This window comes from Chrysochloris asiatica, unplaced genomic scaffold (genome assembly GCF_000296735.1).
Source record: "Chrysochloris asiatica unplaced genomic scaffold, ChrAsi1.0 scaffold00015, whole genome shotgun sequence".
Lineage (NCBI taxonomy): Eukaryota > Metazoa > Chordata > Mammalia > Afrosoricida > Chrysochloridae > Chrysochloris > Chrysochloris asiatica.
The window spans coordinates 26,002,516-26,015,784 of NW_006408533.1; the positions used below are offsets into that span (position 1 = coordinate 26,002,516).

A 13,269-nucleotide genomic window follows, 5' to 3' on the forward strand; every position below is an offset into this window, starting at 1 on the left:
TCACATGTGTCCCTATGTTTTCATTGATGGCCTTCATAATTCTGGGATTCACATTTAGGTCTTTAATCCATGTTGAGTTGATTTTTGTATAAGGTGTGAGGTGAAGGTCTTGTTTCAGTCTTTTGCATATCGTTTTCTAGTTCTGCCAGCACCATCTGTTGAGCAGCACGGGTTTGAACTGCATGGGACCACTTATATGTGCATATTTATTTTTAAACTCTGTGATGTTGATCATCTCCATGTGTATAGTTCTTCTCTCCAGTGTAGTATGTATTCCAGTAAAAAGTCATTTCTCACAGTTTCCTTATATTTTTCATTGTATTTAGTGCAGTACTGTGAATAACACAATGGGACGTAAACCTTGAATAACAATAGTGGGAAGTGTCTGCCACTAGTGATGTTGGAAGTGCTACCAAGAAGCAAAAAAAGTCCTAACATTATAGGAAAATGTGGATTGCTTGCTATGCACTGTAGTTTGAAGTCTGCAGCTGCAGTTGCTTGCTGTTTCAAGATAAATGTATGCAGCGTAAGGGCCATTGACAAAGTAAAATAGGAAATTTGTGAAGCTGTCACTGCAACTGTACTTGCAGATATAGAAATCTTGCAGTTTTTGTGAAATACCTATCCTTCTCCGACTGGAAATGCAGCTTTTATGTCAGTACGGTATGTAATATGTGGCAACTTTAAAGAAGTTTGAGGACACATGGAATTTAAATCTGTTAATTAACTATGTGATTAGCAAGGCAGCAGTGTGCTGCTATTGTTGTTAGTGTTTTCGAGTCGGTTTTGACCCATAACAACCCTGCATATAGTTCCCTAGGAGGGACTGGTGAGCTTGAACTGCTGGCCTTGTGGTTAAACCGACTTTTTAGTCCAGCGCATTAACCCCCAGGACTGGTAATTTGCTATTAGTTATTAAAGTTTTTTGAAAGTTGTAAGTTATGTGTAGCTTTTCAGCCTTACAATGTTTGAGAGTCAGCTATATAATGATGTTGCAGTTGTCTAGTATCTCAGTGGAGGGGAACATGCTGCGTTCTGAGTGGTGGGAAGATGATATTTGAGTGGGTAAGGATGTGAGATGAACAGTTGGAAGTTGAGTGGTAGAATTATTAAGCAGCTGGAGGTCGTTATGGCAGTGAAGGGTTAGTCATATTTAGATAGTACTGAATGACCTGATTGGAAGACGCTGTTGGGGCCACAGGGAGACAAGCTATTTCTATTTTATTCCCCTATCTCTAAATGGAGGTACATTTTAAAAGCTATATAGGGGCTAAATTCCTGAGGTAGTGCTTTATGATAAGCACTGGACTCCAGTTCATAATCAGCAGCCACTTCTCGGAAACCATATACAGGGTGGCTGTGAGTCAGAATTGACTCAAAGGCACTTAAAACACACACCCACAAAGTTATAGCAAGAATGAAATGTTAACTATTATAAAATGATCTTACTTAGAAATAACTCTTTACTTTTCTATTTCTGACTAGCTATTTAAACTTTTGTTTTTGGTGTAGGTTACATTGTCATTTAATATTTTTGAATAATTTATAGGAGAATTTAGTTGAGAGCAAACACCACAAGCTTGCCCGGAGTTTAAGAAGTGGACCATCTGACCACGATCTCAAACCTAATGCTGCCACAAGAGATCAACTAAATGTAAGATGAATTATAAAATTCTCATGTAAAAATAATTAAAGGTGCATTTTAGTTGTAGCTATTGTGACACCACTTTACTTAAAAAGTATTCATAGGTTTGTATTTAACAAGAATGATGATCCCTAAGTGGAACACATTTAATGATAAGGAGACCTGGTGTGGCACTGCAGGATAAACACTGGACTGCTAACCATAAGGACAGTGGTTCAAACCCACTAGCTACTCCTTGGAAACCCTATCTAGGGTTGCTATGAGTCAGAACCTAGTTGACTGTAGTGTGTGTTGCTGTAAGATAAGCCCCTGATTGCTAGGTTGGTTTTGAACCACAAGAGATTGGTGTTTCAAACTCACCAGTTGTTCCTCAGAGACCCTGTACCAGGGTCATTGTGAGACAGATCTGACTCAATGGCACTAACACCAAGGACTACAGAGCACATTTAAATCTTACTGCATGTGCATTCTCCTTGCTTGTATAATATGTATATAATAGGAATGGTGGCTTCCTGCTGTGGCACTGTGAGTCCTGGACTGAGTATCACATGCTCACTAGTTCACAACCACCAGGTGCTCTTCAGAAACCCTGTACAGAGTTGCCAGGACTTGGAACTGACTCGATAGCATTTATTAACAACAAAGGCAGGGTAAAGTGGAGGGTCACTGAAACAGAGGAAGATCCCTAATGAGATGTACTGAAACAGTGGCAGCAGCAGTGGACTTTAGCATAATAACAATTGTGAGGATGGAGCAGGACTGGACACTGTTTCGGTCTATTATGTATAGGGTCTCTCTGAGTTGGAACCGACTTCACGGCACCTAAAAATCCTCATCACTGGACCAATAAACAACTTTCTTATCAATGGAGAAAAGACTGAAGTTCTCAAGGACTTCATTCTTCTTGGATCAACTACCAACAGTCGCGGTAGCAGCAGTCAAGTGATTAGACGACGTATTGCATTAGGCAAATCTGCTGCAAAGGACCTTTTTAAAGTGCTGAAAAGCAAAGATGTCAGCTTGAGGTCTAAGATGCGCCTGACCCAAACCACCATAGTATTTTCAATAACCTCACATGCATGTGAAAGCTGGACAGTGAATAAGGAAGACCATAGTAGAAGAATTGATGCTTTTGAGTTATGGTGTTGGAGGAGAATATTGCAAGTGCCATGGGCTGCCAAAAGTACCAATAGATCCGTTTTGGAAGAAGTGCCCCCAGAATGCTCCTAGGAGGCCAGGATGGCCAAAATTCGTCTTTCATATGTCAGACATATTATCAAAAGGGACCAGTCGCTGGAGAAGGAGATCATGTTTGGTATGGTGGAGGGTCAGAGAAAAAGAGGAAGACCCCCAGCGAGATGGATTGTCAAAGTGGAAGCATCAATGAACTCAAGCGTGACAACAATTGTGAAGTTGGCCCAGGAGTGGGCACTGTTTCATTCTGTTGTGCATAGGATCGCTATGAGTCGGTACTGACTCTCTGGCACCTAACAACAACAACGAGAACAACAGCAGCAGCAACAAGTAATTTTAACAGGTGCACATGGCTATAGTTTTGTTATCAACTTTGAGCTTTGATGCATTAGCCTTGGACAGATAGCTACAGGTAATCTGTACATCTGTGATGTGTCCGTTGCCATCGAGATGACCCACCTTATGAAGACCCACCTTAAAAGACATAGTATGACTGGCCCATAGGATTCCCCAGGCTGTAAATCATTATCAAAATAGACTGGCACATCATTCTTTCATGTAGTCGATTTAAACTGTCGACCGGTTGTTTATCAGCCAAGAAAAGACTCAGAACTTGGTATACATTGACAAGAGAAATTTTTATTGTTTAGTGTTTTCTTCTCAAGTTTTGAGGGCTTTTGTTATTTTGCTTTATTTTGTTTTTGGTAGAATTGAATGAATCTGTATTTACATGCGTGTTTATTGATGTGTCATTATCATTTTTTCTAACCCCTTACCCGTTGACAGTAGAAAGCATTGAGGTCTTATTGACTGTACGAGCTCTCTCCTCGCTTGTGTAATAGTTCTGTTATACTTAAAAGTTTTTGAATGAAATTTGTATTTGATATAAAATACTTATTTTTGTTTTCTTCTTTGTTATAGATTATTGTGAGTTATCCACCTACCAAACAACTAACATATGAAGAACAAGATCTTGTTTGGAAGTTTAGATACTATCTTACTAATCAAGAGAAAGTGAGTTTCTTAACTATTTTCATCTATCAAATATTTCTACAAACTTTGTTGCTAATGATCAAGAATGAGGTAAAACTGACATGGAATAAACGTAGTAAGAATATAAGATAAAATTACTGTCAAGTTAAAAAAATCACCAAGGAATAATACATTATACAGGTATTGTCAAGGTTACCAACAAGATGTATTCCTAAATGTGCCTTCATAAGTCACATTTGTAGGTAAGTCAGAACAGATGTATACTCTTCTTATGTTTCTTTGCTTCAATGCAAGAAAAGGCTCTGTGGCTTCTCAGCAATTAAAAGCTATTTGTATAGGAAGTGAAGGTGATTGTGATTAAGACTTTGTTCCAAGTAGGGGTTGGTTCAATCATTGGAAAGTAAGGATAAATTCAGATAACATTAAAAGGCATGTACAAACTGTCCATTAGTCAGAAGTTGGTAACTCAGGGACTGCCTGAATGCCCTTAAAACAAACGTACGAACTTACATAGGTATGTACACAAAGACGGAGTCCTGGTGTGGTGCTGTGGGTTAATGTGCTGGAATGCAAAGTCAGTTTGAACCACAAGGTTGGCGGTTCAAGCTCACCAGCCAGTGCTTGGAAACCCTATACAGGGTCACTATGGGTCAGAACCGACTCAACGGCACATAGCAACTATACTCACAAAGACAATGTAACAAACACAGTGTAGTTTATTACATTGACAGTGTCTGAAAAATTGTACAGTTGGCCCCTTTTGCAGAAGAGTTAAGTGTGGATTTTTTTACCTTAAATTAGCTGATTAGTCTTATCATTGAATTTGCTTAATGATAATTCAAAAAGGGCTGCAGCAGTAAACACAGCAGTTCCTGGTGTGGTGCTGAAAGATAAGCACTGGACTGCTAACCGTAAAGTCAGGCAGGGTGACTATGAGTTAGCACTGACTCAACTGTACTTAATAGCAACTATAAAAATAGTGTCTTAATAATTTACAGTAATTTAATACACTGTATATTTGTGTGTCTGTGCATACCTGTGTGATCATATTGATGTCTAAAAGTCAGAAAAAGACCAACAACCTAGTAGAAAATAAGCAGGGACTATAAACTGAAGTTCACTGCAAGTAAAATACAAATTAGTCTTAAAAATATACTCAACCCCACTTTCAGTGACTAATAATTATACTAATGAGTGTTAATTAAGAACATACTGAGAGACAGCCTTCTTATCAAATTGGCAAAAGTCGTACAGTTTGATAACATGTTCTGAATAGTCTGTATGGAAATAACTCATTCAAGGTTGGAGGATTTGTATATTTTTGAGAGTATAGTCAGTCGCTAGGTTACAAATGTCTGACATAAACAGACACCTACTACTTGCTCTTTAATGTTAGTCAGTTTGCTGTTACTTTGAAGCAATTGAATCAATCCATATCTAAAACAAATTAATCACAATCACCTTCACTTAATACACACGCAACTTTTTAATCACTAAAAATGCTTCAAACCTTTCTTGTACTAAAAAAGGTTAAATAGGAAACAGATGCATCTGTTTACACCGACTTAAAATTTTTTTTTTTTACCATGCAACAATAGTTATTCTACTTCCTCCTTGTGATTCCTGTTTCCAGTCCACCTTTCTTCTCAACTTTGGCCTTAGGTAGCTGTTGCCCTTTTGATTTTGGATGATGAATGATAGCTGTACCACAGTGAGCATCCCTTACTAATGTTATTGCCACCACCACCCCCTCCCTCGCAATATGCCTCTCTATTGCTTGGCTGAAAATCGGTCCATTGGTGAGTTTCTTTCCAGACCTGAATGGTGCTCAAGGACCATAGTCTCAGTTTCCTCCAGTCTCTTTCTGAGTTTTTATTTGAGTTTTGTCCCACCTTTTCTCCCACTCAGTCCGGGACCGTCTAATAATATCCTTTTAGAACAGTTGGTAGTGGTAGCCAGGCACCATCTTGTTCTGGTCTTAGTGTCGACTAATGTAAAGTTTACCTGCTCCATTGGTTCATTGAACTAGTTGATTACAAGCATCTTCAATTTTCATTACTCTTCTTTCTTCTATTCTTGGAGAGACCAATAGTTGCTCCTTAGATGGCTATTTTGAGCTTTTAAGATTCGAGCCAATACTTAACAGAGTAGGATGTAGAACATTGTCTTTGTGGACTATGTTATACTAATTGACCTACAGATTCTGAGACACTCTTGGAAATAGATCTTGTGCTTATCTGGGTAGTGCCTTTAATGTAATTTAATATGCTTTTGAAAATTGTGTTTAATATTTTATGATATATTGATTATTAGTTAGGATATAGTAGACTTCTGATGTGGCATGGTAGGTTAAGCCCTGGACTACAAACCAAGGTCAACAATTCAAAATCACCAGCTGCTTCTTGGAAAATATACAGGAACACTATGAGTTGATACCCACCCAGTGGCACTTAGCAATAACAGCAGGGCACAGTTTACTTTGCTTGTTTTTTTATAGCTGTTACAGATGAAGACAATACCTTAAAAAGCTATATAGATAACAAATGAAATAAAACAAGATGGACATTGTTTTCCAGGCTGGGCTTTTGTTGAGAATGCAAAGATCTGAAGTTTTTATGAGCCACAAATCATTTTCATCAAGCATTTCTGAACAACAGCTAAGTGTGTGCTAGTGGTATAAGGTAAAATTCACATTGCAATCAGCCCTCCGTATCTGCGGGTTGTGCATATGTGTATTCAACTAACTGTGGATCCATAATATTCGGAAACACATACAAGAAAAACAATTAAGTGGTAAAAGCTATTCCCCCAAAGGCTAAGAGGGAGTGTTAAGAGCTACATATAAATGTTAGAAGTATAAGGTATAAAATATATAAAGTAAAATTTTGCTAAGATCATTCAAAAAGGGCTGCTACAGTATATTGACAGGGAACGGCCAGAGATTCAAGCTAGATTCAGACAAGAACATGAAACAAAGGATATCATTACTCACGTAACAAGGATCTTGGCTCAAAGCAGAGAATAACAGAAAGATATATATCTGTGTGTTATTGACTAAGTAAAGGCTTAGTCAATAAATGACTGTGGCTCATGACAAGTTATGGACAGCATTGTGGAGAATGGATATTTTGGAACACTTAATTGTGCTCATAAGGAACCTGTACATAGACCAAGAGGCAGCCCTTCCAATAGAACAAATGGACACTGAATAGTTTAAAATCCGGAAAGGTTAGCACTAGGGTTGTGTTCTTTCACCGTACTTATTCTGTATGCTGAGCAAAAAATTCGTGAAGCTGGATCATACGATGAACTTGACTTCAGGATTGGAGGCAGACTTATAACAACCTGCGATATGCAGATGATACAACCTTGCTTGCTGAAAGCAAAGAGGACTTAAAGTACTTAGTGCTAAAGAGCAAAGACCACTGCCTTCACTATGGGTTGCAAACAAAATACCTCTCCACTGGACCAATAAATAACATCATGTTAAATAGAGACAGGATTGAAGTTGTCAGAGACTTAATTTTCTTGGATCTACCATCAGTAGTCATGGAAGCAGCAATCAAGAAATCAAATGATGTAATTCATTAGGCAGATCTGTTGTACATGACCTCTTGAAAGTGTTGAAGAGCAAAGATGTCACTTGACCCAAGCCATGATATGGTTGTTGATCATTGTTAAGTGCCATTGAGTCAGTCCTTACCCAAGTGACCCCTTATTGAGTTTCTGAGGAGTGGCTCGTGAGCTTGAATTGCTGACATTGTGGTTCAAACTAACTTTGCGGTCCAGTGCATTAACCCACAAGGACTCCACAAGCCATGCTATATGCATGTGAAAGTTGGACAGTGATTAAGGAAGACTGTATAAGAATTGATGCATTTGAGGTATGGTGTTGGAGAAGAATATTAAAATACCATGGAGTGCTAAAACAACAAACAAGTCTGTGTTGGAAGAAGTACAACCAGAATGTTCTTTAGAAACCAGGTTGATGAGACTTCATCTCTAATACTTCAGACATATTATCAGAAGGGACCACCCCTGGAGAAGGACATTCATACTTGGCATAGTGGAAGGTCAGTTTAGTAAAAGAGGAAGACCCCTTTAGTAAAAGAGGAAGACCACGAGATGGATTAGCACGGTGGTAGTGGCAGTGAGACTCAAGTGTAACGATTGTGCAGATGCCTTAGGAGGACTGAGCAGTGTTTCGTTCTGTTGTGCATAAATTAGGTGTAAGTTGAAACTGATTGATGACACCTAACAACAACAACAACATGTATTATAACGTAAAGATGATTTGAAGTATACAGCAGGGTGTACGCATGCTATATATAAATTCTACACCATTTTATTTTAGTCACTTGATCATCATCGAATGTTGGTATTCGCAGAGGTCCTAGATCCAGTGCCTCACAGATACCAAGGGATGACTATATTAAAATGGAAATGTGACCTGTCTTACATTATCATGTTTGTTTGTGCTTGTATTATTATCAATGTTGTTCCACTGTTTTTCTTTCCAGGAATCTGTTGTAGTTCCATGTCCCTTAGGTAAAGGTTTTTTAGATAAAATAGGGTAATATCCTTAAATACACTCAATTAGACACTTGTTAAATCTAATACATGGGGGCACACTAAAAATAGACCCATTCCCCCCTCTCTGTTTTGTGAAAATCCCTCATGAGATGTTACTATATGTGACACACAACTTGCTGACATAGTTCAAGGGTGGATGATATATTGTAATTTAAACATTTAATTATGTTTTAAATATTAATAAGTAAATAGGAGGCTTCCGAACGTTCATGTAAATTTTCCATTGTTGTTCAGTTTAATTTTTTCCACAAAGTTTTTGAAGCCTTAAAAGATTACATTTTATTCCTATAGCCAATTGTTTGACTTAACACACACTCCATTTTGTAGACCCCTGGGTTGCTGGTAATTTGTGTAGGAGAGTAATGGTAATAATATTAACTGGTCGAGATCTTTATAATTAGACTTTACTTTGTATGTAATGAATGCTTTTAAAGATTTTGTAGCAAGGGAGTGACAAAGTGATGTTGTTGTTAAGTGCCGTCGAGTCGGTTCTGACCCATAGTGACCCTGTATAAGGTTTCTGAGGAGCAGCTGGTGAGCTTGAACCACTGACCTTGCACTTCAAATGGCTTTGAAGTCTGGCACATTAACCCACATCACCACACCAGGATTCCGACAAAGTGATAGGAACATTAAAAAGTATATATATTAATTCTGAAGTAATATCTCAGGGGTGAATGGACATGTGCAGAAAACTGTTGTCATTTACATGTCTATAATATAGATATATTGGGCTGCTAATGGTAGAGATGGACTCCTGGTGTGATGCTGTCCTTTAAGCAGTAGACTGCAAGCAAGAAGATCGGCTGTTCAAACCCACCAGCTACTCCTTGGAAACCCTGCACAGGATCACCATGAGTCAGAATTGACTTGACAGCTCTAAACAACAACAAAAGGAGAATAATAATGATTCCAAGACAAATGATGATGTTTTTGTTTTTAAATTTCCTTGAGTCGGTTCTGACTCGTAGCAGCCTTCTGTAGGGTTTCTGTGGCTATAAATCTTTGCAAGTATAGAAAACCTTATCTTTCTCCTGCAGAGCTTCTGGTGGGCTCAAAATGCCCACCTTGTGGTTTGCAGTCCATTACTTATCCTCCAGAGCCACTGCATTCCAGACAAGTGATAGATATGATGTAATGAGAGAAATGGAGGACTCACATTCTGAGGACCATATTGTAGGAGTGTGGTATAGAGGATGTAGCTTGGGTTTTGAAATAAGAAAGCCTTGGGTTCAATTTCTGGCACCACCATTTATACTTACTAGTTAGTGTGAGACATATTTAACTATTGGAATTTTGGTTGTTTCATTTTGTCATGTGTACTCAACACTCCTTCGTAGGTTAGATAATATAAATAATTCACTTGACAGAGTGCAGGTACAAAGTAGTTTGCAAGGTAAATGCTCGTTTTTTGTTTTCTTTTATCTTCATTCTTCTCACCTCTTTGAACTTGACTAATAAAATGTTTGCACTATTACAAGAACTATAAAATTCAAAAGGAGTTCTGGCTAAAGAGATAAAATGAAAAATGTTATTTGAAACCTGGAAACTGAGTTGATAGCTTGGTAGGCAGGATAGAGCTTAGCCAGAAATAGACATTTGCTTTCCATAATTAAGCCATTTGTTGTTGTAAGGGCCATCGAGTTGGTTCCAACTCATAGTGTCCCTGTATAGGGTTTGCAAGGAGCAGCTGGTGGTGATCCTACGGTGCCTAATTAAGTTATTGAGTGGATAAAATTTCTGGAAAGAGGGGATTGTGAGGTTTTCTGCACTAGAGTTGGGTCTTCAGTCTTATGACTGTTACTGACTTTGATTCTGAACAGATTACTTAATCTTTTAATCTTCTATACCTCATATTTAATATGACTAATTAAATGCCATAGACTTTAAGTCTCTTTTAGTTCTTTAAATCTTCTGCAAAGTCTTAGAGCAGAAAACCCAGGCTAACTTTAGGTAGAATAATGATAACCAACATTTGTTAAATAGCTCCTGGTGTGGTACTGTATGATCAGCTGGACTGTGAACCACAAGGTCAGCAGTTCAAACCCACCAGGTGCTCCTTGGAAACCCTATACAGAGTCACTATGAGTCAGAATCGACATGAGGGCACTTAACAAGAACACCGGGTAGCAGTACAAAAAAGTGACAACAGACCACACTCCCATCACAGCACTCTTACAGAGCTGGTTCAGTTCTTAATTGCAGTGGCCATACAGAACTCAGACACCCGATTTCCAGTTATGGAGTTTATTAAGGAGGTTAACAGGAGGCAGTTTAGGGTCGGAATTGCTCAGAACACATGCATTTAATCAGGACAGTCACTTCTCAGTCGTGCCCACAATCAGACATCTCTCTGCCTGGCTCTACTGCCACAAAGCTTTTTAGGGCTACTGATAAGTGAATACAGAGCATATCATTCCACCAAAAGCTTCAGCTGAGGGCACTTGGCTCTAGCTCGTGGGGTATCAAACCTAGCTTCCAAAATTAAGTGCATGGTGGCAGCTTACTCTGTAAGCAAGCCTCCTACACCAAGTCTCTCAGCTTTACTTGCTCTGTGGACTGGGAAGCCCCCCACTCTTGTCTTGTGCTCTGATGCTTAGTTCTGCTACTGTCGCTTCTCTGCCACTCCTTGGTTGTCACAGCTTTCTGCCCCTGGGTTGAGGAGATTCAGTGCACATGGATCTCAGGGTCTAAAGGATGCCCTCCACTCCTGGCTCTTCTTTGATGATATATGAAATGACTTCTGAGATGGCTCATATTAAACCCAGCAGGATGGTAATCTTGACTGATCCCGTTCATTAGGTTTCCAAGAGTTTGCAATCGCAGCCGTGTAAACAACCACTCACTAGTGAATCATATAATCCATCAGCATCTTGTCCGTTCTTCTCTTACCCAGACTTTTCAGGAAAAAAATCATTTGGTGGGAGTTTATAAAAACTATGGCTAGAAGAGACATTTAGTAATTCACTACATTACAGGCAGGGATGCATCAAATCCAGCAGCCCATAAGGTTGTTACTAATGTCACTACTTCACAGTTGATGAGGAAGCTTGTGCTTTAGTGAAGCTAAGGAATCAGTGCAGAATCCCAAAGCTTATAAATGTTGCCTCTTCATATAATAACATCCAGTTAGAAGATAATGGTGGAGTGGGAGAGGGTTGGTGGTTTGTTTGACTGTCTCAACTCACAGCGACCCTGTTTAGGGTTTTCAGAGTCCATAAATCTTTACAGGAGCAGAAAGCCTTGTCTTTTCTTTTGCAGAGTGCCTGATAGACTCAAACTGTTGACCTTGCAGTTTACAGCCCTACCTACTTTGCCACACCAAGCCTCCTTAGAAAAGCATGGAGCAGTAAAAGATGTAGAAAACAGGATAATAGAGAAAATATTTCCACAGCATCGTGTATCTACCACAGCAAGAATTCAGGAATCTGTTCAGGCAGAGCAAGAGAGGCTTTCTTAGAAAATTTAATCTTGTCTGGATCTTTTATAATTAAGTTAGAATAGATGACTGGATTTAAAAATCTCATAATGGGAAAATCTTTATAGCCACTTTTTTTTACCCCCCTTCGGAACCAGTTGCATTTCTTTTAGTTTTGAAAAGGTACGATTAAAAAAAAAATTGTAGTTATGATATATCTTAATTTTTAAACTTACTCTCTTTAACTTTTATTGATGCCTTAGGAAGGAAGCTCTTTATGCATAAATCATATACATTCTGTTTTATATTTACAGTAAGACTGTGTGGGGTTTTACATTTACTGCTACTTTCAGCATTAGTCTCTTTATCACTGAGCAAAAGGAGATACTCATCAACAGAAACACAGGTGTATGACTTTGTGCTTCATAAAAAGATTGTGTTTGTATCCTGATACTGTGTTAAATGAAGAATGGCCTTGGTCACAGAAATTGATTTCTTGAATGCAGTGCAGTGTCATCTGAAATCTACAGGGAGAAATTGAATTAAACCTGTTAGAATGTAGTATAGGTGCAAGTAGCATAGAACAGATTTACAGAGCAGAACTCCCTTAGATAGAAAGGCTGGCAAAAAAAAATTGTTTGTTTAAACAAGTAGTCACTTCCCACTGAAATTCAATTACTTCTAGACATGTGCAAAAGAAATAAAATGCTCAAGTGATATAAAGTGTGTGACAAGTTTCATTTAACTAGTTGATTTCAAGTTTCAGAAAGGTAGGTGATGAAACTTCAATTCTCATAACATATTACAGGATTCTTACAATCACTAGAGTAGAGTGAACAATATTTTTTAATGTTCAGGAAGCAGTTTTGAGTAAGCCAAATATATATTGGCCTTGAAGTGACGGGAGGAATTATTCACACAGCCACATATATACCCTTCTAATAATTTAAAATGAGTTTTGTAGAAAGCAAATACTGCTGTATCTCTCCCCCTATGTTTATTTACACAAAGAAACACTTTCATTGTCAGGTTTTCAGAAACTGTGATTTAGTTTATTTGGCTTTTGGGCCCTGAGGTTTAAAAGATTTCCTAGAGAGAAGGCAGTGCTCAAAACCCATAGAAGAGGGAATTCGTTCTTATGAAGTGAAACTTTATTTTTGAAGTTTATTTACCATTACCCTGTATTTTTTCTGCTCTCTAAATGACAGTTTTTAAATACTCTGGATTAAGACCTTTTATTATAGACGTATGCTATTCATAGAGTTTTCAGTGACTAGCGATTCGGAAGTAGTTTGTCACTCTTTCTTCCTAGTCTGTCTTTGTCTGGAAGCTCATCTGAAACCTGTCTACCATGGGTGACCCTGCTGGTTATTTAAAATACTGGTGGCAGAGCCCTCAGAATCACAGCAACTCAAGCTACCATAGC

At 38.4% G+C, this 13,269-nt stretch overlaps 1 protein-coding gene across 1 annotated transcript in view; it reads left to right on the forward strand.

Moving 5' to 3' along the window:
• The window catches only part of PIK3C3 (phosphatidylinositol 3-kinase, catalytic subunit type 3), a 186,512-nt gene that overhangs the window by 59,211 nt on the left and 114,032 nt on the right, over window positions 1-13,269 (forward strand). Inside the window, exons 8-9 of the mRNA XM_006835138.1 lie at window positions 1,550-1,654; window positions 3,761-3,853. Of these exons, the coding sequence (XP_006835201.1) occupies window positions 1,550-1,654; window positions 3,761-3,853 (198 nt within the window). The remainder of the gene's footprint in view (window positions 1-1,549; window positions 1,655-3,760; window positions 3,854-13,269) is intronic.